The sequence below is a fragment of the Mycetomoellerius zeteki genome, unplaced genomic scaffold, assembly GCF_001594055.1.
Source record: "Mycetomoellerius zeteki isolate Tzet28-1 unplaced genomic scaffold, Tzet1.0 scaffold316, whole genome shotgun sequence".
In the NCBI taxonomy this organism is placed as follows: Eukaryota; Metazoa; Arthropoda; class Insecta; order Hymenoptera; family Formicidae; genus Mycetomoellerius; species Mycetomoellerius zeteki.
This window is the reverse complement of record NW_017257301.1, coordinates 1,301,794-1,326,774: the sequence shown is the minus strand read 5'-3', so window position 1 is coordinate 1,326,774 and position 24,981 is coordinate 1,301,794. Positions and strand designations below refer to the sequence as shown.

General features: G+C 37.2%; 4 protein-coding genes across 5 annotated transcripts; 3 read left to right on the top strand and 1 right to left on the bottom strand.

Annotated features, from left to right (window-relative positions):
- The first annotated feature begins 381 nt into the window (after positions 1–381).
- On the top strand, positions 382–4,721 carry LOC108724931 (uncharacterized). The gene is made up of 5 exons (XM_018451635.1): positions 382–455; positions 1,414–1,564; positions 3,077–3,156; positions 3,247–3,394; positions 4,368–4,721. The coding sequence occupies exons 1-5, from the start codon at positions 382–384 to the stop codon at positions 4,464–4,466; spliced, it is 552 nt and encodes a 183-aa protein (XP_018307137.1). The 3' UTR covers positions 4,467–4,721.
- A 3,053-nt stretch (positions 4,722–7,774) lies between these two features.
- LOC108724938 (uncharacterized) lies at positions 7,775–10,912 on the top strand. The gene is made up of 8 exons (XM_018451646.1): positions 7,775–7,928; positions 8,030–9,061; positions 9,149–9,310; positions 9,386–9,544; positions 9,666–9,894; positions 9,995–10,078; positions 10,162–10,461; positions 10,803–10,912. Exons 2-8 carry the CDS (start codon positions 8,073–8,075, stop codon positions 10,878–10,880), a joined length of 2,001 nt encoding a protein of 666 aa, XP_018307148.1. The 5' UTR covers positions 7,775–7,928; positions 8,030–8,072; the 3' UTR covers positions 10,881–10,912.
- Positions 10,913–10,987: 75 nt separating this feature from the next.
- LOC108724942 (mitochondrial ornithine transporter 1) lies at positions 10,988–14,788 on the bottom strand. The gene is made up of 5 exons (XM_018451653.1): positions 14,429–14,788; positions 12,064–12,300; positions 11,744–11,913; positions 11,396–11,671; positions 10,988–11,315 (listed from the first exon to the last, which is right to left on the bottom strand). The coding sequence occupies exons 1-5, from the start codon at positions 14,583–14,585 to the stop codon at positions 11,142–11,144; spliced, it is 1,014 nt and encodes a 337-aa protein (XP_018307155.1). The 5' UTR covers positions 14,586–14,788; the 3' UTR covers positions 10,988–11,141.
- Positions 14,789–16,464: 1,676 nt separating this feature from the next.
- On the top strand, positions 16,465–23,236 carry Hmt4-20 (Histone methyltransferase 4-20). 2 transcript variants are annotated; one of them, XM_018451697.1, is made up of 9 exons: positions 16,465–16,868; positions 18,099–18,332; positions 18,583–18,748; positions 18,872–19,042; positions 19,148–19,276; positions 19,341–19,530; positions 19,612–20,020; positions 20,373–22,118; positions 22,256–23,236. In XM_018451697.1, the coding sequence occupies exons 2-9, from the start codon at positions 18,118–18,120 to the stop codon at positions 22,665–22,667; spliced, it is 3,438 nt and encodes a 1,145-aa protein (XP_018307199.1). In that variant the 5' UTR covers positions 16,465–16,868; positions 18,099–18,117; the 3' UTR covers positions 22,668–23,236. The 2 variants fall into 2 exon arrangements, with proteins under 2 accessions (XP_018307199.1, XP_018307200.1); XM_018451698.1 differs by lacking the exon at positions 16,465–16,868 and adding an exon at positions 17,655–17,928.
- Positions 23,237–24,981: the final 1,745 nt, after the last annotated feature.

The window sequence follows — 24,981 nt, the reverse complement described above, 5'->3', positions numbered from 1 at the left end:
TTTTCTTAAAAATAGTGCCATTACACTCGACATAGACTTTAAAACACATTTTTGATTATCTAGAATTTCAATTGAGGTATGTATTAAATATGATGGTGATTATAATTATTGCAAAAAATATGCAATATGTAAATAACATGTAAAAATATACAGCTTTAACCAAAAATGTAAGGCTTATTAATCATTATTTAAAGTTTTAGTTTAAAAATTAATTTGTGGCATTTATTGTAAATTGACACATTAAATTGAATTCAATTTTGTCACTATTTTCATCAAACCGTTCTTTTCAAAGTAGGCCATCAAGCATCCATCGGAGACGCCATGTTGTCAACCGTCCGATGAAAATGCGGTGGATTTGTGTTGAATTAAAAAACTTACCCCATGTTTCTTATCACCAGCTTCTATGAAGCAGAGAAATATAAAATACTATTTATCGATTACAATCAGCTTGAATGGTGAGCGATCAGAATTAGATGTAACGCGTGCTTAATCAAAGTTACTTTAATTAGATAATTGTAATTTTAGGGGGGAAGAAAGTTCGGTTGCGTTAGAAACAATTCTTTACACTTTCTTAATAAAGCTTGACATTTTTTGTTAACGCGTCTTACATAATTCCACAGCTAAAGCATACTTTGTGTAATTGCTAGATTCTCTTTTACATTGCTCACATAATTGTATTTCTCTCAAAAGGAGTACTATAAAATTGCTTGTCAGAAGAAAGCTGACTGATAGAGCAACTGATCTGAAAATACGAAACAAAGAAAGAGAAACGAATATCAATAGGTAATGAAATTAAAATATTTTACAGCAGAATAAGAGAAGGAAGTCTAAAATTTCTGAAGTAAGCAATTGGAAATGATTTAATTACCGTTTGTCACAGTACCTGTGATTGCATATTCGCATACGATTTCGAATGAATTTATTAACGGGTTTCTTCGACAAGGAAACATTCTGACGGAGATGTTAACCTTTATTCCTTTTTGTTTTGTATTTGTCAAGCATTTATTTGTTGAATGTGCAGAATTATAAAACGTGCGTTTCTTCACGTTTACTATTAAGTAATTAAAAATATACGCAAAGTTTAATTATCAAAATCTTTTTACTGTGTATCGAAGAATTATTTTTCTAAATTAATATAGAAAAGGAAGTAACTTCGCGAGTTGTATAAATGTACGTCGATTCATAGCGAAGAGAAAAAGTTTGCGCTCGAGATAATCCATTGTAAGATTAGCAGAAGTTCACGAGATAGAGGGAGAAAAGAAGAAAGAGAAAAAGAGTGAAATTAATACGTGCTGTTCGCATGTATTAAGATGCAAGAGATGCAACCTATTTATTTATTGATCGATTATAAACGAGTATCAAGAAATAATCTCACCGGCGATATTTATGCCGGAGTTTTAAGAGGTTCCTTAGGAACAAGGGAAATTCATTCTTGTATTCTAAAAACGCTTTTACGAAACGGCTCTTTACGACATGTGTGCTACGTGATCGGTGCGTTCAATTTCGTTTAATCACGCCAAAGACCAACAATAATGAGGATTCGACCAATCATGAAGAAGACGGTGTATTAAAATAAATAAGCGGTAAAACATTCTTGTGCAAAAAAAAGACTTTGTGTCCTGTTGCATCCTTTTATTTTTATTAGAATTCACTTTTATATTTTTCTTTTTGAACATCATTAGCTGAAGAAGCTTTCTTGGAAAAATCTAAAAAAAATTAAAGATATAATAAAATAATTCGTATCTTTTATAGAAATTTTTTTTATACTCTCTCGATATAAAGATTCTGTTTGCTCAGTTTTTTAAGACAAATTTTGAAAGCTAATTTCTTCTACATAATTTGTGAGGCTCGAACTTAAATTAACAAAGCTGCAATGTTGTTTCACGAATTTTTACAATTACGCTGAATTTTTTTAACCGGATTTTTCTAATCGGAATTCAGATATTGTTTAAAGCTTATTTGATGTCTATAAATACTTCGTGATAAGGATTCTGTTGCAAGAGAGACCCGAGAGCTCTCCGTTATAAAAGAGGCCCGAAGTCACAACTTGTATAAATATAGATTACATCGTCGCCTAAAGCTAAGTTGCAATCAAATAATTTTCCGATCTGATCGCAAACTTTACGCAACGAACAGAGTCCATCGGTTGCTCTATTACGTAACGCGGGCAAAACGCTCGTCATCGACGCCGTTTAACGCTAAACGTGACTGAACGCGATATCGTTGAATATATGATATCGCGCAAATATTAGACCGATTTACGTTGAAATTGGATAAACGAAATTCAAAATGAGATTAGCTTTGTACACGAAATGTAGAACATGGGGTGGCACACGCCTTCAAAATTCATTTGACAACTTCGCTCACCGACCTTTTCCCTTTGTCAGCACAGTTGCGAGTGGAAAATCGAGTAAAATCCAGAAAGCGTGGGCAAACCTTTGCGGTCCTCATCACGACGCTGCAAATTGGCTGACGTGAATGGCCGTGTTTATCGTGTCATTTTCGCCATATCGACAAATAAATAGCTGCGCGAATATCGATTTCGCACCAGATCGCCAGAAAGAACGGTTGCTATCCGTCGTTCCGTCATGAAGTTCCACCAAACGAAGTGACCTTTTTATCGTTATTCGTTAAGACGAGTCCTATTTTTTGCTTTCTTGTAAGGATACTTTTTCATGTCCTGTGAAATCGACTGTATCTCATCAGCGGACGATCCGTTCTGCTTCCGATTCTGCTTCCGGGAAGAACGCTTCAACAATGTCAATTTGGCTGCGTCGATCTAGTTAAATCGGCTTAGTACTGATTGCCGTACTTTGCGCTGCAAACTCATTAAGAGTTCATTAAGATTTTGTCGATAACTTCGCACGAATCATTCTTCCTTTGGCACTCTTGATTATCCTTACGTACTGGCGCAAACACTCTGACCTTTAATTAATAACTTGGGAGTTTATTAATAAACGAAAGAATTTCAGAAATTCGGAACAAAGTGGAATTGCAAGTGTTTCCCTATTACAATAATTTCATAATTTCTGCGCGTCACGCAGAGATTCATAACGTAATCTTAATTTTTTTGCAGACGTTTGTGCAGCGGTCTTTAATTATCTTCGCCATTCTCTTGTGCTATTATCAATCCTGGGTCGGCGCAGTGGATTGTGAGTAAGTGTCGTATTCATAGACTTCTTTCTTTTCCTCGTGTCATTAAGAAAAACGGAATCGTGTAGGATATAAACGAGATCGCTGTTGCAGACAAGAACCCTATAATCCGGCATGTCGAGGTTCACAGGCGAGGAAGCGCCTGACACCCTTGCCTGTCATGCGTTCAGGCCCTTTCAATTGCGAAGATGGAGATTGCAGACTTCCCAAGATGAAATTCTTGATCGCGATTCTTGATGACGTAAGTAAAAGCTTTCATTATTCGGACTAACAAAATTAGAACATGATAAATGAGAGAAATAGAGAGAGAAAAAGACAAAGGAGAAGGTGAAAGAAGAGAAATTTAATTTAACTACTTCTTTCCGTTTTGATCAATCGATTTCTTCTTCTTTTGCGATACCTATTTCTAAATAAGATACAAAGATATAACTAGCTCGATATTTTAAAATTAGTTTTTTATAAAAACTTAACGGGAGAATTAAAGTTTGTTGAATATTAAAGAAGCTTAACTTATTAATATCTACAGATTAAAGATTAAAAAGGATTAAATACAAAAAAAGGATTTAAAAAGGGAATAAATTATAAAATCAAATAACTACTCTGATAGCAAAATGTTAGCAATTTGGGGTCAAATTGGCAACAAACTCGGATTTTGACTACAAAACCATAGCCATCTGTGTCCGCATTCGGCTATTGTCCTGCTGACAGGCTATGCCAGCAGATTGGTTGCAGAAATCGAGTAGAATTTGCTTGAATCAAGTTCTGCTCTCAATCTGCCGTCAGGTTATGCAGTTTGTTCGGTTTCTGCTACCAATCTGCTGGCATAGCATATCTAGCAGGCTTTGTCATATTTCTGACAGCAATTTGCTGACCATATCAGGTAATACCAATTCTGTGTACAACTTGTTGTCTTTCTGCAATCAAAAATTGGTAGCAGGCCCTGTTCAAAATCTGTCTTCGCATTTTGCTATCACCTATAGTTTTATATATCTCTCTTTCGCTTTCATTTTTCTATTGAAATTATTTACGATTCGAATTTTCCATTTACCTTATAAATTTTAATAAGAATAATGTCTTCAGGTATATATAATAAAATAAAAATAATATTTAAATTGATCAAAACTAAAGCAAAAACGAATTAATTTTTATTAATTTTGATTAATCAATACGCATTTAAATGAAATTAATTGATGACCTTTTCCTGTTCATTTTAGCCTTCCCCCAATGAGGTACACCCTTCCAACTCTGCCCATGCGCGCAAGGGCAGGATGCGAATAGATGAGACGAAGGATGTGTATTTGGATGACTATTGATTCGATTACTAAATTATGTCGACGCGATTCGCAGAGATGACTGACCGATCGACAACTTTTCTGAGATATTCCTCGTCCGTTCGATTATCTTTTATTGTATTATCTGGCTTGATTCTCTATCCGTGTTTTCCCTGATATCATCTCTTTTCTCTTTTACTTCATTTTCTCGCAATTTTGGCAGCGATAATAAAGTACGTGCGTGCACGCATATTTGTTAGCACTCTGACTTTTCGATAATAAACATTTGAATCGCACAACGGAAAAGTATCAATTTACCGTCTCGATCTTGTAGAAAAGTAATTGTCCGCACGCGAAATAATTACGATCTCCTTCGCGTCAACCTTCAAGCACCTCGTTATATTCTTAAATGTGGCGTAGAAAGATGAATACTTTAATAAATAGTATTGGACGTTCTAATTCGATTTTACGAGAACTAGACACGGAGTTTACACCAGTTGTCACTTGATCCTTGCTCTTTCACCCGGTGTAGTGTACTTCAGCTCGCTCCAGTGTATATTTATCGATAATTTGAAAATTGTGCGAGATTATTAAATTACAAGCGTCATTCAATTTTAAACTATCCTCACGATTGTTATTCCGCGAACATTTAATTCTCGCGCTGGAAAGATCGAAGTCAATATAGTTAATTATTCCTAAACTTGTATGCGCATCCATGCGTGAGCCGTGCATAATAATGATCGGCCACAATGTCGTGTTACTGTACATAAAGAGATGTAAAACGATAATTATACATATATATATGTTGTTCTAAATTATGTTTCGATTATATTTCAAATAAAGTATATGTACATACTTGATAAAAAAAAGGAGGCTTATTATATTATACTTTGGGTGCAGCAGCTGCTAAACGTGTATTAATTGCATCGCATAACAATTAATAAACTTCGATCACATCATCGATATATTTATTGCTGTAGAAGTTGTGAATCTTTTTGAAGAAATGAAGCCTGTGATGTCTTACCACAATATTGCGCTTTTAACAATTGTCATTAGGTACATTATTTTTATTATCTTCTTTGTGTAGTAAATTAAACGTTAATCAGAGAGATAGGAAACTATTTTGTAATATTTCATGAATTTATATGCTCTTCAAACTTGAAGATTGAGTTTAAGATATTGCAATTTATCAATGCATTTATTTTTAAAAAAAAACATAATTATAATAAGAGAACAGAATGAGCCAAGCAAGATCTTGATGCTATTTAATAAATAACAAACAAAAAGTTTATTAGAACGTACGTTTCGACCTCAATCAAGTCATTCTCAACGTTAACAATATACAAATTTTAAAATTCAAATAGTATTAACTATAATATCATCGCTCTGATTATAACATTAAGAATAATAAATTCCAAAGAAATACATTATTAAATCGCTTATAGTCTTCAACGAATGTCTTAAAGTAAAGTCAAACGAAAATAGCCAAAAACATAGCTCGGAGTTCATTGTAACCAAAATAACGTCCAACAATAAAAAGATTAAATTTCAGTTTGGTGAATTGGTTGTAATTCATCGCAAAATTTCTTTAATATCAAATTATTCGAAAACGGCGTCTTGAGTTATCTTGCTTAAAAAAGAACTATGTTTTTTAGATAAGAAAAAATTACTCTGAAAGTTGTACGTCGAAAATGATTGTTCTGACAAAAGAGATTAAGACGCTATATATAGAGATAAAAAAAGTATGAAAAGAGGGAGTATACTAAAAGGCATTAGGAAGGAGACAGACAACGACTACAGTATGACAAGATACATGTCGGATAAAGACTCCGTATTGGTTTGTTTATTTAAACCTTGAGATTGTCTCTTTATATGCGCCATTTCTGATATTAATCTTTTATTATAAAATAATTCTGTATCCAAAATTTAAACCTCTTCCCAATTAAAATCGTGATTAAAATTAATACGATGGTCCGAAATAATTGATGGAGATCTCGTTTTTTTATTAATATCACATGAGTGCTCATGAACTCTCGTTTGTAAATGTCTCTTCGTTTGACCGACATAACTTGTCTCAAAACAAGAAATTTAACACACCACATCTTGATGTGATAAGGAATTTTCAGGCGGGATTCTTTGCCTACTTTATTTATAAAATTATTTAAGGTGTTTGGAATAAAGAAAGCCGTTTTTAAATTAATCGTCGAAACCACGTACCGGCGCAAAACTTTCAAAAATGTATCTTATGTACGGAACCGTGAAACATTTGTTTTTTATCTTTTGTATATAAATTTTCGTATAATAATATTCCTGGCAGAAAAACTTTTATGAAAAACTATACATAGATTGAGACAAGATTTTAAAAATTATTAGTTTTTCATAGATATTTGTAATGGGACGTAGAGCGGTGTTGTTTGTTTGAAAAATCCTTCGCCTTCAAACAATGCCATTCTATACGTCCCACTACGAATATATCTACGAAAAACTAAGAATTTCTATAAAGATCTTGTCTCAATCTATAATATAGTTTTTCTGTACTTTTTCGTAAAAATCTTTTTTTCGAAACAGGGATAGCATCAAGATCGTGTTTAGCCCTATTCTTATTAATTTAATTTAAAAAAAATTATTTAAACCTTTTTTCTTTATATATATATAATAATTATTATATTTTTATGAACTTAAAATATTTTTTAATAAGAACAATAGAAGTATTTTTGTAAAATAAGAAGCTAAATTATTTACTATAAAAGTTGTGAATCTTTTCAAGAAATGAATTTGCTTATTATTATATTATGTAGCAGATATATAATTTGATTACTATTGCGGTATTGTTATTTGTACAAATTATACATTATTTTTATCATCTTTTTTTTATATAGTAAATGAAAGATTAATTCAATAGAAATCCGAACAATACATGTTTAAAAGATATCACACATCATAAAGAGATTTTCTAAATAATGCGTGTTGTTTAATTAGAAACCTATTTTAAAATAAAAAGTAAGAAGTAAAATTACGCTCGCAATTCAAGATGGATGCGTAATTGTGTCATGAATTTCACATTTTATATACAAGATGTCAGGTCGAGAGGTTCACACGATAATTTCACGAATATATGTGTGTGTGTATTTATACACTGTACATATTCTAACCAGTGATGCGAATTCCGGGCCGCTTGCAGCACGCGATCAGCGCCACCGGTCGGCGGTCTGGCTCAACCGAGGCAACACAAGCACGAGCCCGTGTCCGTGTGACTTGGTAGTTAGAAGCGTGCCGACTATATTCTGACCTTTTCGCACTCGTCCAGAGTATAGTCGGCACGCTTCCAACTACCAAGTCACACGGACACGGGCTCGTGCTTGTGTTGCCTCGGTTGAGCCAGACCGCCGACCGGTGGCGCTGATCGCGTGCTGCAAGCGGCCCGGAATTCGCATCACTGATTCTAACCTCACTTTTTGCAACGCAAAGAAAGATATACTACATAACTTTAACCTCCAACAAATGGTGAAAAACTGGTGAAAAAAGAATAAAAATGAGAGAAGGATATACCTCTGGAAATTTGTGACGAATGTTTTAAATTTTGATGTTAATTAAATCATTCATAGTGAAAGTCTACAACGAATAACATCCTTTTACTCGTCTTTCGCGATGAGCGTGCTCGTGCAGCGGTTAGGTCGCCTGCGGTGCGTGTATCCGGTGTTGTTGAGAGGCTCTGACAACGGCAACTTCGTGCACTGGGTGCACGGTGCTTTACCAAATAAATATAGCACTCAGAACGTGACATGTATCGATTCGGAAAGAACCCTGGGGATACATCCTAGCACTCCTGTCGTCGAACAGGACAAGAACGAGAACAAAAGGATGTGGGAAAACGAGTACGCTCACAATTTCTTCCTGAACTCGTTGAAGTATAAAAAGATCGTGATGCAGCCGAGCACGACGTATGCTCATGTCACAAACGAGGAAGCAATGAAGATCCTGGAATACGATTGGAATTTGATGACGAGCGCTGAAACAGTATCCGCCTTCAAGAAACTGTCCTATAACTTTTCTCACAACAATGAAGAAAAGATCGAGTCACTCCAATATATAAAGGCCTTTGGCAGTTTAAAAACGGGAAAGCTGACCAATGACGAACTGATGACTATAATGCGGCACCTGGTACAGTTCGACATTGATATCAAACAGTGCAAATTCTACTACAATCTCTGTATACGGATAGATAGAGAGTGTATGAAGCGTTTCTTGAAGTTGCCAGTGGAACAAACATTATATCTCTGTGACATAATATATCAGATGACACATTGCATTAATTATTTTTCTCAATACATGTGGTATTCCATTAGGACTATGAGCAACAAACCTCATAAGCTTAATCCTCAGCAACTGGTTCAGATTCTTTTTTTTTTAAACACACTCCGGAAGCCATCTGTAAAAATGTACGAGTTCGAGTATCAATTGGAACAGTGCAAGGATGAATTGTCGATCAATGAGCTAGGTATAGCAGCGTTGGGTTTTTTCAAAACTAGTACGAAAATTAGAAGCTCAGATTTTCTGAATTATATCATCCAAAGGGCTGCAGCTGAAATAAATGAAATACATACTGTGAGCATCGCAAGCATTGTAAAATTAATACGGTAGGATGAATTTGATATTTATTTATCGAATGAATTTGTCGAATATTCATTGATTTGTCGATTTCATCTTTAATACTCTACTTACAGATACAGCATAAATCTTACACAGTTGAAATCGCTTCTAGATTTATTGAAAGTTTTGGCGATATATGAGCCACGTTACACGTTGTTATCTTTAACACATATCGCACAAGTATGTGGAAGAACTGCCGTGTACAACAAAGAGCTCATGGACAGAATAATCACAAGGTAAATTTTATTTTTGCATTTGCAGTCGCTATTAATATTCGTGATAAGCGATGCTTATGATTGATACAATTCCAGATTAAATAAGGAATTAAAGATTGCGAGGCTGAAGGATTTCGAAAGATTTCTTTATACTTTTTCTATTCTTAATATTGATTCGAGCAATAGCGTCTACCAGAACGTGATCGAGGAATTGAGGACTACTTGGAATACTACTCGAGCATCCGAGATACAGAAGTAATTGTCGAATAATAGCATAATTTTTAAAGCTGCATTATTTAAAATTATTCTTTTTCTGCTTCTTAGAAAAAAAGAGTTGTTCCATTTCAAAGATATTTACAAGAATTTCCCGCGACAGGTATCCACATGTAGCTTCACGTATTCTAGGATATTTGACAACACAAAATATATTTCCCATGGATCTAATCAAATACGTCATGGCACCTGAATTTGTGACCAAAATATGCCACGGCAATTACCATCTTCTTTCGCGCGAATACCTTATGCTTGATTACAGCCTTCAAATAGAAGTACCCGATTACGATGGTCCATTTCTGAAACCTACTGTAAGAAATTTTCTAGGAAAGGTAAGCAAAAAGAAATCCATTATTCATGATCGAATTATTTATCATACATCGTACAAGTTTGACGAAAAATGATACTTATTAATAAATTTAATAATCACAGAAATATTACGACTGCTGTCTGGAGACAAACTCAAACTCGACTCGGGCGAATGTGCTTTTCTCGAAAGTACTAGCAACGTGTCAGGTATATACATATATCACCACCTAAAAGCTAATCTTTTCCTTTACGTGTATATTATTTCATAAAATATTCTTATCTTTAAATAGGAGTTGTTCAACAACACGACGGACATATCGATCATTCGTCCGTTACCGCACTTTACGCCGCAGGACATTGTTTTATGTTTAAACGAGCAAAATCAGCTTGTGTCATCAGAGAAATATTTATCGCAGTTTGAAGATATTGATATTAAACGAGTGGACAAGGAGAATTCGAATAATGTAAGATGGATTGCCCTCGTAATAGGACATTCTGGATTATTATTAAGGAATTGTCGAAACAGACCTACTGGAGCGTTAGCTGCAAAAATGAGACAGTTGTCTATAATTGGCTACGAGCCAGTCATGGTAAGTTTTGTACGAAATAAATATATCAATATATAATAGGAACGCAGAAATATATTATAAATACAAAAAAAAAACGCTATCTTTCTGAACATTAAGGATATAAGTTTCAAGAGTTAAAAAAAAATCAATCAATCAAATTCCATGTTGACAAAATTATGTTGAGTTAAACATTTCTTTTAATCATAATATTCAGTTATAACGCAAATTGCAGTAATGTACAATATAATTATAATTAATGCTGATATTTTAGAATTAGTCTAACGATATATTTAATTAAAATGATTTAAATAACAACATTAATTATAGTAGTACAGGTAACGCAAGAAAGTTTTTTTTTATAGATATCATATTTGATTTGGGATGTACTTCAGTCGCCGCAGGTAAAATGTGAATACATCAAAAATCTTATTATGAAATAATATGCTAGAACTATCCAATATAATGTTTCAGAAGGACATCTTGTACATCTTTTATTAGGAAAAATATTTCTTGTAATATAAAATATTTTTTGCAATACATTGTTGGTATATATACATCATTCTCTTATATTTACAGATATAGACATTGAAGTCGCATGACGTATGATTTTAGAATACATATTGTTTACAATAAATGCATTTGTGTAGAATATTCGTGAGGTATTAGGTCACATAAAGAAAACGAAAATGTTGAAATCGATTTTAGAAATAATTGTACATAAATTTTTTTGTATATTCGACAGTGACAAACAGTGTCGCAGTCGCTGGTATCGTTCTAATTAAAGTTGGTGTTAATCCATTATACAACGCGCCGATACCTTCTTGCCGTACGATATTCTTGAAAACTATCAAGGCGGGCGTTTTCAAGTTCTGCACCTGGTTTCCAAGACACTTTGTTATAAGAGATAAAAAACTCAGAAATAGACGCATATTTGTAGTTATCTTTGAAAACATACCTGTATTCTACTCTTAACAACATCGGCTGGAAATATCGCTAGCCAGAGCATCGTGCCTCCGACCGCGCCAGCCACCATCGTCTTTTGCCAACCAATGTCATCCCTATTCTGATCCTTGGTAGCTAATAACTCCCTCGTGGCTTCGTAGCCGCCGAAAAAGAAGAAATAGCCTGGCATTTCACGGGCTATCGTCGAAGAGAGGCCTGTAAATAGGCCTCTTACACCTTGGTCCCTAAAAACTTGCCTCGTCAAACTCCACGGTCCTATACGAGATTTCTGAGGAATAATAGTGTTACTAAAAAATTACCATCAAAATTTTTAAAACAAAATTCATGAAACGTTATTTACCGTGGATTTTTCCGCGGTAGCTGCCATTTGCGTCTGTTCGACTTCCCTCATAGCCTGTAGCTTACATTTTATTAACTCCGTCGGGCACAGCGTCAACGAGGAAAAGAATGCAGCGAAGAAGCCGGCCCAGGCGTTACTGAAGGAACTTAGCTCTTTCACACTCTGTACACCTGTAAAAAAAAGAAAGATAAAACATTATTTACTTTATTATTTATTTATTAAAGCATAAATTATTTTAATTTACTTTAATTAAGCATTGACTTTTTTTAAAAATAATTTATATTTATATATTAATTATACCATCGTAGTTCATGATTTACCTGATAAATGAGCGATCGCCTTTTGACATCCGCCGTATGCTGCGAATAATACCGAGTTCTCGGCAACATTGGCGACTACCGCAGGGATCGTTCCAGCGTACAAACCTCTTACGATACCGTCTGTTCTTAACGTACGGAGAAAACAATTCACCATATTTTTGTACATGGATGGGAAGGTTTGCATTTTTACCTTCACCGTGTCCAATGGCTGGCCCACATAAACGAGCGCTATACCACCTTTTAAATAAAAACAGAATAATATGCTTGTATGTAGAAAATACAGAGACTCTCAATAGAATGTTTCAAAGCATTTTTGCGAAATTATTATTCTACTGGCAACTAATGATAAATAACCTCTCTGTTATATTTTTCACATTTGATATAGTTGAGAGATGTATTGAAAAATTATCGCAAAAGTACTATTAAATCATTATTTTAGTGTGTACTCTAAACTTGTTTACATAAATACTGTAGATAATTAACATTATAGTATTAATTTTTTCTAAGATTTTGTCAATTTATCAATAAAAATGAACGTTTCTTGATAATGTTAACGAATTCAAAACAGCTGTAAATTCAGTTTTCTTAGATTGCGGCAGTTTACAAACAGCCAATTGCCGCGCAATTGATACAAAACAATTAGTTTTCGCTTTTCAATCAGATTGCATAAGAACGCAATTTCGTGCTAGTTGGAGTGATTATAAGTTGGATAATTGGATTTATCAGTCGGATATTTACGAAAAGATAACGTTACAGAACAGATATTACCGTTATCTTCCCATCGATTTTATTACAGATAAATGTGTTATTTATCTAAATATCAGAATATACAGTTTTTTTTTTTATGATAAATAGTAGATAGACATTAAGCAACTCAAGTTTCAAGCTGATGTTGTTTGTCATCATTTTGACGTTAAAACGTCATCAGAGCCCAAACAAAACAACAAGCCATGATAACGTTAAAATATATCATTTTGATCTTAAAATGATTTGTTTCTGGTTGGGAGACATCATTTTGACGTCAAAATTAGAAATAACGTCACCTTGTTATCTGGGAATGCACTCGAATGATTTATTTTAGGTACTAACTCGATAATAACTCATATTTTATATATCTATTTATTTATAAATATCGAAAATTTTAAAGTTAAATAGACCAAGTTTTTTGCTAAGAAACGAAATTTTCAGAAATTCTCACTTTTTAAGACTTTTAATTTTTCTATTTTTATATTTTACAATTTTCTATCTTTACACAATTTTTTAAGTAATTTCTTTTTTTTTAAGACTTTCGTGATTTTGTCCTTCTCAAACTTAGGCCCAGCCAATGTAAAATTAATTCCGATTCATTTATTCTTTATCTTTTTCTAATTCTTAAAATTCTTAGAATTAGAAAAAAGATAAAAAAAAGAGTTAAATCGATATTAAAGTTAATCTTACATTGGTGGAATTGAGACCATCTCTACCAATTAATGTAGATTAACTTTAATCTCAGCCTTTAACTTAAGCCTGTGGCACACGATGCGTGTTTTTCTGTTGGATTGTTTACGTTTTGATAAATTACTAGAAATTCTGCGTTTTGAGGCTTGTTCTGATTTCTAGCTGGGTGCTCCTCGAGTGTCATATCATCCTTGTTTAAAGTTCGGTAAACAACAAGGACGGCAAGGACGACATAATATCCGGATGATCCGGGGAGCATCCAGATGGGAATCCGCGAACATGCCCCTGTGTAATATGCAACTCTAGTAATTTACTAAACGCAAGCAATTCAGCAGAAAAACATGCGTGCATCGTGTGCCGCAGGCTTTATCCTTTATCTTTTTCTAATTCTTAGAACTAGAAAAAGATGAAACTAAACAATTAGCTCATGGAATTGCAACACAAAATATGATCAGTATCGTGGCTTCTAACGAGCATTAAAAGTTGATTTTATAGATTTTCAATTTATTGTCATATCATGTATAAAGTAATTACTTTATACATGTTATAATAAATTGAATTGTAATCTAAAATCCAAGATTTTGATTATAAAATAATATAAAAAATGAAGACTTAGTCTGAAACAGAGACTGAAATTAAATAATAAAATAATAATTATATTGATAGAGAAACAGAAATTGGAAATGTTTCGCTGCGAGAGGAAAAATCATCTCAATAGAATATGATTATGATGCAACTTCCGCGCGCGTTCGAGTAAATTCCGACTATCTTGATCGATAATCGACTTGTCAGTCGTTGTACCATTTCGTTAACATAATAGAACAATTGATCTTTTGTTTAATATATGGAAAGAACAATCTCAGCATAGATGGATTCGTGAAAGATATTAGATTACAGATTATAGGAAACCACGCGGCGAGACAATTACCGAGTGAACCGGCCACGAAATCAATCGCGCCCTCCTTGACACTTCCGCGGCAGTTTTCCATCGGCACATGGGGTACTTCCGCGTCGATCAGCCCGGCAACGCTGCCTGTTGTCATCGTGGTCATCGTCCGTGCGAAAAATTCTTTCGTTGCGGCCATGTGCTTTTGTCCCGGGCGATAAAACAGACACAACCACCACGATCGCCAGCCAGTCGCACGCAACGGGCGATACTGGCGATTGAGCGTCTCGCGAGGCGTTATAAATATATGTATATGAATCTCTATAGAAAGAAACTCTGATATCGTCGATTCGTCGGCCTGTCGTTCACGTTGTCATTTAACGAGCAGGTCCGGCTCGAGAAATCGCTGGGCCTGTCAGGAATCCCTGAAAAGAAAGAATATCCGTCGTATCTCGCGTTTTATATTTTTATGCTTTTTGAACGAGAGAGAGAGAGAGAGGGAGAGAGAGAGAGTTCTTGTGTCTAGACATATTATGGAATTTATTATTATTATTAAAAACAGAAAATTTACAGTTTGTTAAGCCGGAATCAGACTATGCATTGAAGATTGAGATTAAAGATTGAAAGATTGAAATTTGAACAATCAAAACAATAGAAGTTAAAATCCCTTTGTCTCCTCATTGGTCAAATTTCAATCTTCACTCTTTAATCTCAATCTTCAATAGCGTAGTCTGATTCCAGCCTTACGTGAACTACAGATTTGTAGCAATGAATTTTGAAACACAGCCAGTACATGGAACAAAGCTGCTTTCCTTTTAGAAGACAGCCAACATAAGAGTATCGTTCTATCTCTATTTGTATTATTCACTGAATGTTATGATTGTCAAGAAGAAAGAATGACGTTTGTGTCGACTGTATCCTTTAAAAGGAAAACAGCCTAAAGTGTTACAGCTGTAATAGAGGTCTGTTCTTTTCAGTTGAATCGTTTTTGCACCGTTCAAGTAACGCTTTTCCTCTTTTTTTTCCATATTAAAAAGAGAAAGAGAGAAGATAAATGGGGCAAGAATTTTAGCTGAAAAGAACAGACCACGCAACTGTTGCTATTGTAATACAATTTAAAACAAAAGTTAGAATTCTTAAACTTTTTTGTAGCAACATAAATTCTTTAATCTCGGTTTAACTTATTTTTTGTTCTTAAAACTAAAAAAATAAGATAAAATAGTAAACCGAGATTAAAGTTAATCTACATTGGTAGAAATATTGGTAGAAATACATTGGGCATTATGGAAAGTTATAGAAAGAATTTCATCGAGTTTTTCAAAACGATAGACAAATGAAAAATTATCCGCTGGCGTTTCGAATTCAGGCTAGACTATTTCTTCTTTGTATTTTTATAGCACCTGCCTCCTTGGAGTAAATCTTTTGGAGCTGGTCAATTATACAATCAGAATATATTTCGCAAGTATACGAGATCTAGATTGTGCAATTTTAATTTGAACGATATTATGGAAAATAATATAACACGCTAGTCCACGCTAGTCGCTAGGTTATGAAAAAGTGCGAGAGAGACGAAGAATGCGAATGCTTGCCAAGAATGTGCAAGAATGTCAGGATACGCGCGGCGGGTTGCCATGGAGACGCAGGGCGTCGTTGTGTCCCGGACAGCGGACGAGTAAAACATCCCCAGGTGAACGTGTCGCCCAAATCCCTAGACTGTTGGGCGATTTGGAGCAATTTCGAGAATTGATTCCGTCTTGCGGAATCCCGAATTCGCGATCGTTTCATGCGGAACGGTTTCGCGAGATCGGATCTGGCGTCGCGACGCGAGAATAAAAAAAAAAAAGAAAAAGAAATCGCCAAGGATCGCGACGCCTGACTTTGCGGGCAGTTCTGCGGGGCTCCGACAATAGGCACGACGTCGCGACGACATTCCAAAACATGAATTCGCCTCGCGGCCGCGTTTGATATCCAACCACCTCTCTCTCTTTCTCTCTCTCTCTCTCTCTCTCTCTCTCTCCTCTTTTTCTTCTCTTTTTGTTTCTCCGTTTTCTTCGTCTTTTATCCGAGGAAGCGGAAACGGAGTTGAGACTAGCGGAGTCGCCGGAGACGCGGACCGACGGCTCCGTCGCCGTCGTTCGTAGTCGTCGAGTTACGAGAGTGGGCACGCAACGACGGCAACGTTTCACGTTCACGTTGTGCGTACGCACACGCCGTGCAGCCGTGCGAGCACACGCTAGAGGGAAAGTGTGTGCCGTGGATCGCGTCGCGTCGCACCGTGTCGTGCTGTGGCTGTACTGTATCGTGCCTGCCGTGCCGTGGCGATCCTTCCGAGCCTTCTCGTTCGGATACTGCCCAGCCATGATAGCTACCGCGAGCGCGTCTCCGTCGCGACGCGAGAGGCACGTCGCTGCGCCGCTCTAGCTTTAGGAGCTCGACCGACCGCAAGATGCGAGAGGTCCGTTCTCGGGAGAGCATCCTCGCGGTAAGTAACGCCGTAACGCGTCGTCGCCGTCGTTGGACGGTCACCCTGTCTTGGAAAAAAAAAAAAAAGAACATCGCCCAGCCTAAGTGTGCCTGGCTTTTCCTCTTCCGCCCCCGCCATTAATTCTGTGTTCTCGTACACGGCGTTCCGTCATCATCATCCTCGCCCTCGGAGGACGGCGAGAAGTCACGACGCCGTGCCACGACGAGCCGTCCTCTGAGCATTCAAGAGAAAGAGGACCGTTATGTCGACGCGTTATAGGTCCGCCTATAGGCCGCCGCCGTTGTGTCCCGGTCGATACGAAGAGACCCGACGAGGTTCGTCCCGTCCGTGGCGCTGACTTCCGAAGGGGGAGGAAAAGGGAGGGGGGGACAACCCTGATGCTCCGATCGCGAGACGACGCTGTCGCCGCGACGTCGCGTCTTACGGGAAATCGTTCGGGAGACGCGGCGTGCTTAAAGAACTCATTCGCGACGGGCGGTGAATGTCCCGCGTGCGATCGCCTCCGACTTCCTCGGGCGTGCTCGGGCGGCTCGTTTCGGTGGGCTTGGTTCGCCCTCGGAGGGCTCGGAATTCAGGTTCAGGGTCAGGTTCAGATCCGGTGTGCGAGAACGTTCTCGTCGTCGAGACGAATGATGTGGACGCGATAGCGTCACGTAAAGGGAATCGGGCGTGTGCGTTTAAAGGGCGGAGGACGGTGGAGGGAGGGAGGAAGGACGACAGGGTTGCTTGTGACGAGCGGTGTTTTGGATACCTGAGTAACAGCTGAGTAGGTTACGTTAAAAGAAGCGCGATGTTATCGGGTGATGTTGAGCGATATCTCTTTGAGAAACGTCGCTAGGTTTCTCTCGAACCGTCGATCAGAACCAGACAATGCCATGCATCCGTGTGGCATAGCGTATCGGATTGCTCGTATTCTACGCTTGTGGAGTCATTCGTAGATTCAATTGTAATGGTGTTTTCCCAACTGGTCGGTTCGGTTGCTCCAGGAGATCGCGCGGAACGATACCGACTCAACGTGCATCGCCAAGCCTGATGTCCCAATAGAATTTCATCTGGGGTACATTAACCTCCAATACGTAAAAAAAAATGCATTGAGCATACATTAATGTACATTAATTTAAGCCTGCCTGGGAAATCTTAACCCACAACACAACTAAATTTGGAGAAGGAAAAATCTTCTCGTGGTTCTTTTTTCCTTCCATTCCATTTTATTATTTCTTTTTCCAGTGAAAGTCAGCGTCGCAGAATGGTGGTGGATTATTGCTTGTCGATTCAAGCCTCAGCAACTGCAGTAAGAAAGCAGGAGCGAAGGTTAGGTGGCACAGTGGGTGCAAAGATGCAACCCAACAGTGGTGGAGGATGTGGAATGACACCCAAGGAACTCTCCGACAATGACGACTTGGCTACGTCCCTCGTGCTGGATCCCTACCTAGGATTTACCACCCATAAGATGAATATCAGGTACCATTGTTTGATTAAATTGATAAATCAAGATGCTTTCCAGAAAGAGACGCAGATAACATAGTGTAACAGCATACACAGTGAATCATTATATCCTTGTGAATTATTATACTTATTGTTTGCCAATGTTAAACAAAGATGAAACAATTCGCTATGTTATATTGTATCATTTACGTCTCATCTCTTGCTAGAATACATCCTTGTGAGTTATTCATACAATTGTTTACTAAATTTTCATTCTGTCCGACAGGTACAGACCATTGAAGGCAAACAAGGAGGAGCTGCGTAAAATTATCTGCGAATTTATTCAAACTCAAAATTATGAGAAGGCATACAAGAAATTGATGGGTGGAGACTGGGGCGCACGACTTCCTCACACAAAGTCTAAACAGCAGCAAATCAATCTGGAGAATCACGTAAGTTACACATGTATAGCAACACTGTTTTATAATCAAATTGTTTTATTTTAGCAAGAAACTTGCATTGCTTTTTTGATATAAGAGATAAATCGTGTGTGTAATAGTTATTTTCTTTTACAGATCAAGCGATACCTGCGAGTTTTTGATAAGGATTCTGGCTTTGCCATAGAGCCGTGCTATAGATATAGCCTAGAGGGACAAAAAGGTGCTAAGATATGCGCCACAAAGAAATGGATGAAGCACGACAAAATCTCTTGCCTCGTCGGTTGCATAGCGGAGCTAAGTGAAAAGGTTTGAACTTTGCAAAGTGTATAAAAAAGAAAAGTTTTCTCATTATATTTTTGCATTTTTTCTTTATTTTTATTTAATATATATCGTCATTTTTGTATTTTTTAGGAGGAAGCTGCGTTGTTACATCCTGGGAAAAATGACTTCTCTGTGATGTTTAGTTGTCGAAAGAATTGTGCCCAATTGTGGTTAGGACCGGCCGCATACATAAACCATGACTGTAGAGCGAATTGCAAGGTAAGAAATTCAAACGTGGTTGCGTAAGAATTATTATGTAAACTCGGGAGAATTATTTTCGCAGTTTGTGGCAACGGGAAGAGACACGGCATGTGTCAAGGTATTGCGCGATATCGAGGTGGGCGAGGAAATCACATGTTTCTATGGAGAGGATTTCTTTGGTGATGGCAATTGTTACTGCGAATGCGAGACCTGCGAGAGGCGAGGGACTGGAACTTTTGCGAGTCAGAAGCCGGGCGAGGAGATGTCGTCTGGTACGTTGCACGTAACATTTATAGGACAAAGTCCGTCTTTGAGTTCGTCACTTCTATTTTTTTCCTATTTTCTATTTTTAGGCTATCGTTTGAGAGAAACGGATAATCGAATCAACCGAACTAAACATCGACAGCAGCCATTGAACAGGAATAAACAGCAAGTCGATACTGCTCTCACCGAGCGAAACGCGGTCCTAGTTGGAAATGCGGCGGTTGCACCGCAATCTCTCAGTATGAAGGAGCTGCGACGCAAAGGGCTTACCAAGTACGATGCTGAGCTATTGATCGCACAAGGCTGTCGTTTCTCGGATATTAATCAGCAACAGCCAGCGATCAACAACGGCGAAAATATGCTGCAGACTCGAGCGCATCCCTCCGCGATCGCAACTTCCGTCACAAGGAGTCTCCGTAACAAACAAATGTGCAAGTTTGACGGCAATACAGGTGATGGAAGTGCCATCAAGAATACTCAATCACTTAGAGCATCCAGGTAGCCTATTAGGCTCTTTTGTGCGATTAACCCTGCTGGTCTGTTCGGATCTATTTGATTCAAAATGTGTGTGTGTGTGTGTGTGTGTGTGTGTGTGTGTGTGTGTGTTTTGTGTGTATGTGTATAATTTATCTTCTTACTAATATATTATTTAAAAACTTTTTCTCTGATATTCATTTAATGAATTCTATTAACGTAAGATCTTGTTAAAATGTTTTTTTTTTATTTTTAGAGCTTTTTAATCATATTTATTCAAATGATATGATTGTATAATAAATTTAAACAGCAGGGTTAAATATGTGTTTTACTTTTATTTAATTTTAAATTATAACCTTTAATTTTGATTGGGTAGACTTCACAAGAGAACGGAATCGAAGAAAGGAAAAGTCAATGTGAAGCCTGCATCGCTCTGTCTCAGCAATCCTGCTGTGAAAGACACAGAAATGGCGGATATCGGTCATCGAAAGGAGGATTCTGATAGAGAACCGGTGCACAAGGAGAATTTATATTCACGATTGCAAAAGCATCATTTGCCGAACGCGTCGGAGATGGATCGCGGTTTCTGCATGGAACAACCACGACAGCGTATCGTGACGGAGGAATCAAACGAAGACGTTTGTCCACTGCGACTGATGGAGATAGAAGACGCTGGTGATGGCGATTCTATGGAGGACGATCGGGGAATACCGGATCTCACCGCGGAAGTCGATCCTGAGACAGTAGATAACGTTAATTCTTCCAGTTACAAAAAGGGACATTATAGTACAAATGCCTGTGATTCAATCCGATTAAGTTCCACGTCTCATGTACAACAACGCTTACATACTGAAGAATCTATTCCCGAAGATACGAACTATCGCTCAAGGAATTATCATTCTTCATCGCCTATGCGGCATAAGGAAAGCGAAAACGCTCTTTGTAGCACGATTGAACAGGCGAATTGTATTAACAAACGTTCCAAGTCTCATGGCAAACAACTTTCTTCGATGGATGTGCCAGATGATTGCAAGACGCCCAACGAGGAGTCGTCTTACGAGTTTGAAGACGACGATTCGCCATCGCCACTGATCGAAGAAAAGAAAATGTCGCAGACCAACTTTCGAGAGAACGACATCTTGCACGAGACGAACTCTCGGTCAGATGACGAATGCTGCGATTTGAATTCTACGAAAGTAATTGTGGTGCACGATGTGGAGAAAGAAGAGGAGAGTGAAAGTTGCGAGAGTCCGATCGCTGTCGACGCGTCGGCGGCGAGTCGCTCAGACAGTGTTGAGTTTTGTGGATTGAACTCCGACGGAGTTATAGAAGCGGAAGCTAATACCGAAAACGTTTTAAAATGTTATAATAATATCGTTTCGAATCAGGAGGAAGAACAGGATGTTGTGACGAAAAGTGATACGTACGTCGCGAGCGTTAAGCCTGGCGTCAGATCCGGAATGGCGATGTTATGTGCAACGGAGATGAACTCCAGAATAAATATTATCGAAGGAAATAACGCGATGATCTTTAGTAACGTACAGATTACGAACTATAATAGTGATCTAACGAGCCATATGAATTTAGAAGACAATCGCAATTCCGCATTGGTAAAGAAATCGACATCCAAGCTCTCGAAGTCGTCTCGCAAATTGCAGAAGAAACTCTCGAGCGCCAAATCCAAGTTCGGAGTATTGACGGAGGGTGTTCAGGATGATTTGAAGAGTCACAGCAAGGGGAAGAGCAAGAACAAATCTACCAAAAGTCAAAGAAGGGATCGGCAAAGATCGGCGACGGCCGAGATAGGAGAGGCTGATGATGATTCAGGTATCCAAGGCGATATCTACGAATTTAGTGAAAGGGAAAGCAACCTGGAAGACATTGGTATATTATCTATAATAAGACGAGGCAAGCACGAATCTCGTCATGCATCCTCTTCCTCGATAGCGGTGTCGCCTGTGCAGGAGATGCAATGTAATGACGAGTACAATAAAGCTGAGCCACCGGTCCTGATTCCAGAGGAACCGTGGCCCCCGACCGTGGCCCAGAGCGAACATGGCGTAGAATCTAATAGTGGTGTTGAATCTAGACAAAACTGTGATGTTGAAGGGAGTTTGGAGCGGTAAATATGCAATGAATATATCGTATAAAATTATTTCTACCATTTAAAACATGAATTAAATCCATAATTTTAAGATACTGTACTTTATCAAATTTCCTTTTCTAAGTCGAGTTGGTAAATTGGAGGGATTTTTTTAGATTGACATCCTATGAGAACAATAGTAGTACGCGAAAGTCAAGCACGACCCCGTCCGAGTGCCAATGGCGAACGAGCAATCCGAGCGATTGTCGAGTTTGTCCTGTCACGCCAGAGAGGACCAGCGGACGACTGAAGCTGACGCTGCGCATGAAGCGATCGCCCGTGCTAGACGATATCGTCGAGTCTGGCACCAGCGGTCTGAGCGAGGACAGCTACGAGCCGGAGTACGAAGTGTTGCGCGTCGAAGGATTGGAGAGGCGCAAACGCCGAAAGAAGCACAAGAGCAGGGATCGCGAGAGACGGCATAAGAAGTCGCGTGTATTGAACTTGGATCCGCCACCACCGCCCATGAAAAGATTACGCTTGATTCTCGGCAACGAGACTCGCACTATCGATTTAACGCACTCTTAACAGCTATAATTCCACCTGCCTTCGCTCTCTCGACTTGCGCCCCCTGCCCTTCCATCATCATGACGTGTAATATCGATTTCATTATATGGTATAGACTATCTTTTTAAACATAATTAAAAACGAAAGATCATCCAGGCCTCCTCGTCCTACGACATGTGACAGCAAGTTCATATCGAACTTGAAGATACTTTTCACAATTGAACTTGATTTAGTAGTAGAACTAGCATCACTACTTTTCCTTCCTATCTTTCATTTTCTCTTTCATCTCTATCTTTCCGTCTCTTTCTCTCTTGTGGTCCCCGTTATTTAAATCTTTTAGCGGTATATGTCTTATTCTTATAACAACAACGAATCTCTGAGGGCCTATCGAGATGTCGTAAGCGAGAAAATGCGTAGGTGGAAGAAGTTTTAAGTCGCTCACGTACACGTTTCTCCCATGTAAAGTTAAATACTGCGTATAAATTAGAACCACAGTACGTGAATACTTATTCAAGCAGTTCCATAGAGATTAATGAAGTGCTCTAGTATACTAAACAAATAATTCCACTTAGTGATTCAATTAGAGCCAGGCCGAGTATATTATTTTTCGAAATTTTTGCTATCTTTGATAAAAAATATCGAATCGAATTTCCAAATAGATGATTTCTAAAAAAATCTTTCTCCTTTTTCTTTTTGCATTTATTTTTCTTCAGGTAATAGTTTCTGATAAATTATATCTTGATAAATATATGCAACAGTATCGATCTCGTACTTTATGAAATAATAAACGTAGCCAAATTAAATTTTACAAATCTCGGTGAAATCGTTTTGTAAAGAAATTTATTATTGCTGTTTTCCATGGTACTCCGAAACGGAGAAAAAGGACGAAGGAGGAGGATCCCTATACTTATACTATGTATAATAATGATTATCTAACTGATTAAAAGAAAATTTAGCTAAATATTAGTTAGCACTTATAATCGCTATTCTCGAACGAGGAGTCAAAAATATCATGTGGAGAACCTTGTAAATATTGCTTATACATATATTGTATGAAATATATATATATATTACTATATATATATGTATATTTCGGTGTATTACAATGTCTTTCGATGCGAGTCGCAGGCAGGCACCGCATTGCATATACCATTGTATACGAAATACACCGGGGTCACACGATAGTGTAGTAACGAAATATTATAAGAGAGTTTCATTCGCGGTAACGTTTTCGTTATATTACGTGCCGCTAGAATCAGAATGTTCACATTGCAAACGAGGGGACGAAATGCGCCCTTGCGCATAAGAGACTATCTGTTCTACATCGCTTCTGTTCACGGACGAAAGTATGATACGTGAGGAATTAGAAAAGCGAAACTTGCGTTATTCGAAATTTTTTCGCTGTTAAATCAGAGTGCAATTTTATTTTGTATCAAATAAACTATTAGATATTTTTTTCTAATTCAATAACGAAAAAAAATGCAGAATGCGGGTTTTGCTTCTGTCAAATTGGAAGGAAAGTAATATTGTTATTTCAAAAGTTTTAGTATATAATGAGATTAGTCTTTTTAGATTAATTTAATCAGAGATTAATTATTATAAAGCTATATTACTTCAATTCCAATCTGATATCTAGTTTCTCACGTTGTTAGAATACTTATCATAGAGATCATTGAAATTTTCAAAATCTGAAATGTGATATTGTATAAGTTCGGAAGGAGTTCCGTATGAAGAGAGAGTAAACGTTCGCACGCACGATACTTGTTTAGTGTACAGAGTTAAAATTCTGATTTTATTTGACGAATGGGCCGTTACTGTCCAATACCGTTAATATCCTACGTCGATCATTTTTAATATGCAAACTACCTGTAATTAACAAATAATAAAAGAGAAAATTTTTGTTACGTACTGAGTAAGAGCTATAGAGAATTGTAAAAAACGACTTTGCATGATGTCTACATAGCGATGAAAAATTCGTAGAGAATATAGTAGGTTGTGCAATTCATTGGTTTTTTCCAAAAAAAATTGCTTGAATGCACACACACAGAAAAATTATTTATTGTACATTTAATTATAACTGATTAGTCGTACAAAATGACGAAAGTGTAGGATGATTAAATTAATTTTAATTAATATCAGCTATCTAAATTATTGTTTTTTTAATTGATGTTTACTATTTCACCAAATTTTGAATGAACAATCCTCGTCAAATTGAGCCCTCTTGAGAAAAAAAAAGGAAATACAGTTGTGATATTCAAAGATTCTATAAAAAGGAGATATTAATGTCCTCTTTCTCCTGTACATAGATATATCAGGAGAATAAATTCTAAAGAAA

What these genes read in the sequence shown, in the direction of transcription:
- LOC108724931 (XM_018451635.1), top strand. Translation starts at nt 382, where the DNA reads ATGTTTCTTATCACCAGCTTCTATGAAGCAGAGAAATATAAAATACTA. An exon ending in GTCGGCGCAGTGGATTGTGA is followed by an intron (nt 3,157 to 3,246) that starts GTAAGTGTCGTA and finishes TCGCTGTTGCAG; the next exon opens with ACAAGAACCCTATAATCCGG. An exon ending in TGATCGCGATTCTTGATGAC is followed by an intron (nt 3,395 to 4,367) that starts GTAAGTAAAAGC and finishes TGTTCATTTTAG; the next exon opens with CCTTCCCCCAATGAGGTACA.
- LOC108724938 (XM_018451646.1), top strand. Translation starts at nt 8,073, where the DNA reads ATGAGCGTGCTCGTGCAGCGGTTAGGTCGCCTGCGGTGCGTGTATCCG. An exon ending in AGCATTGTAAAATTAATACG is followed by an intron (nt 9,062 to 9,148) that starts GTAGGATGAATT and finishes CTCTACTTACAG; the next exon opens with ATACAGCATAAATCTTACAC. An exon ending in TTGGCTACGAGCCAGTCATG is followed by an intron (nt 10,462 to 10,802) that starts GTAAGTTTTGTA and finishes TTTTTTTTATAG; the next exon opens with ATATCATATTTGATTTGGGA.
- LOC108724942 (XM_018451653.1), bottom strand. Translation starts at nt 14,585, where the DNA reads ATGGCCGCAACGAAAGAATTTTTCGCACGGACGATGACCACGATGACA. An exon ending in CTACCGCGGAAAAATCCACG is followed by an intron (nt 11,672 to 11,743) that starts GTAAATAACGTT and finishes ATTATTCCTCAG; the next exon opens with AAATCTCGTATAGGACCGTG. An exon ending in TTGTTAAGAGTAGAATACAG is followed by an intron (nt 11,316 to 11,395) that starts GTATGTTTTCAA and finishes CTTGGAAACCAG; the next exon opens with GTGCAGAACTTGAAAACGCC.
- Hmt4-20 (XM_018451697.1), top strand. Translation starts at nt 18,118, where the DNA reads ATGGTGGTGGATTATTGCTTGTCGATTCAAGCCTCAGCAACTGCAGTA. An exon ending in ACCCATAAGATGAATATCAG is followed by an intron (nt 18,333 to 18,582) that starts GTACCATTGTTT and finishes TCTGTCCGACAG; the next exon opens with GTACAGACCATTGAAGGCAA. An exon ending in GGGCGAGGAGATGTCGTCTG is followed by an intron (nt 19,531 to 19,611) that starts GTACGTTGCACG and finishes TTCTATTTTTAG; the next exon opens with GCTATCGTTTGAGAGAAACG.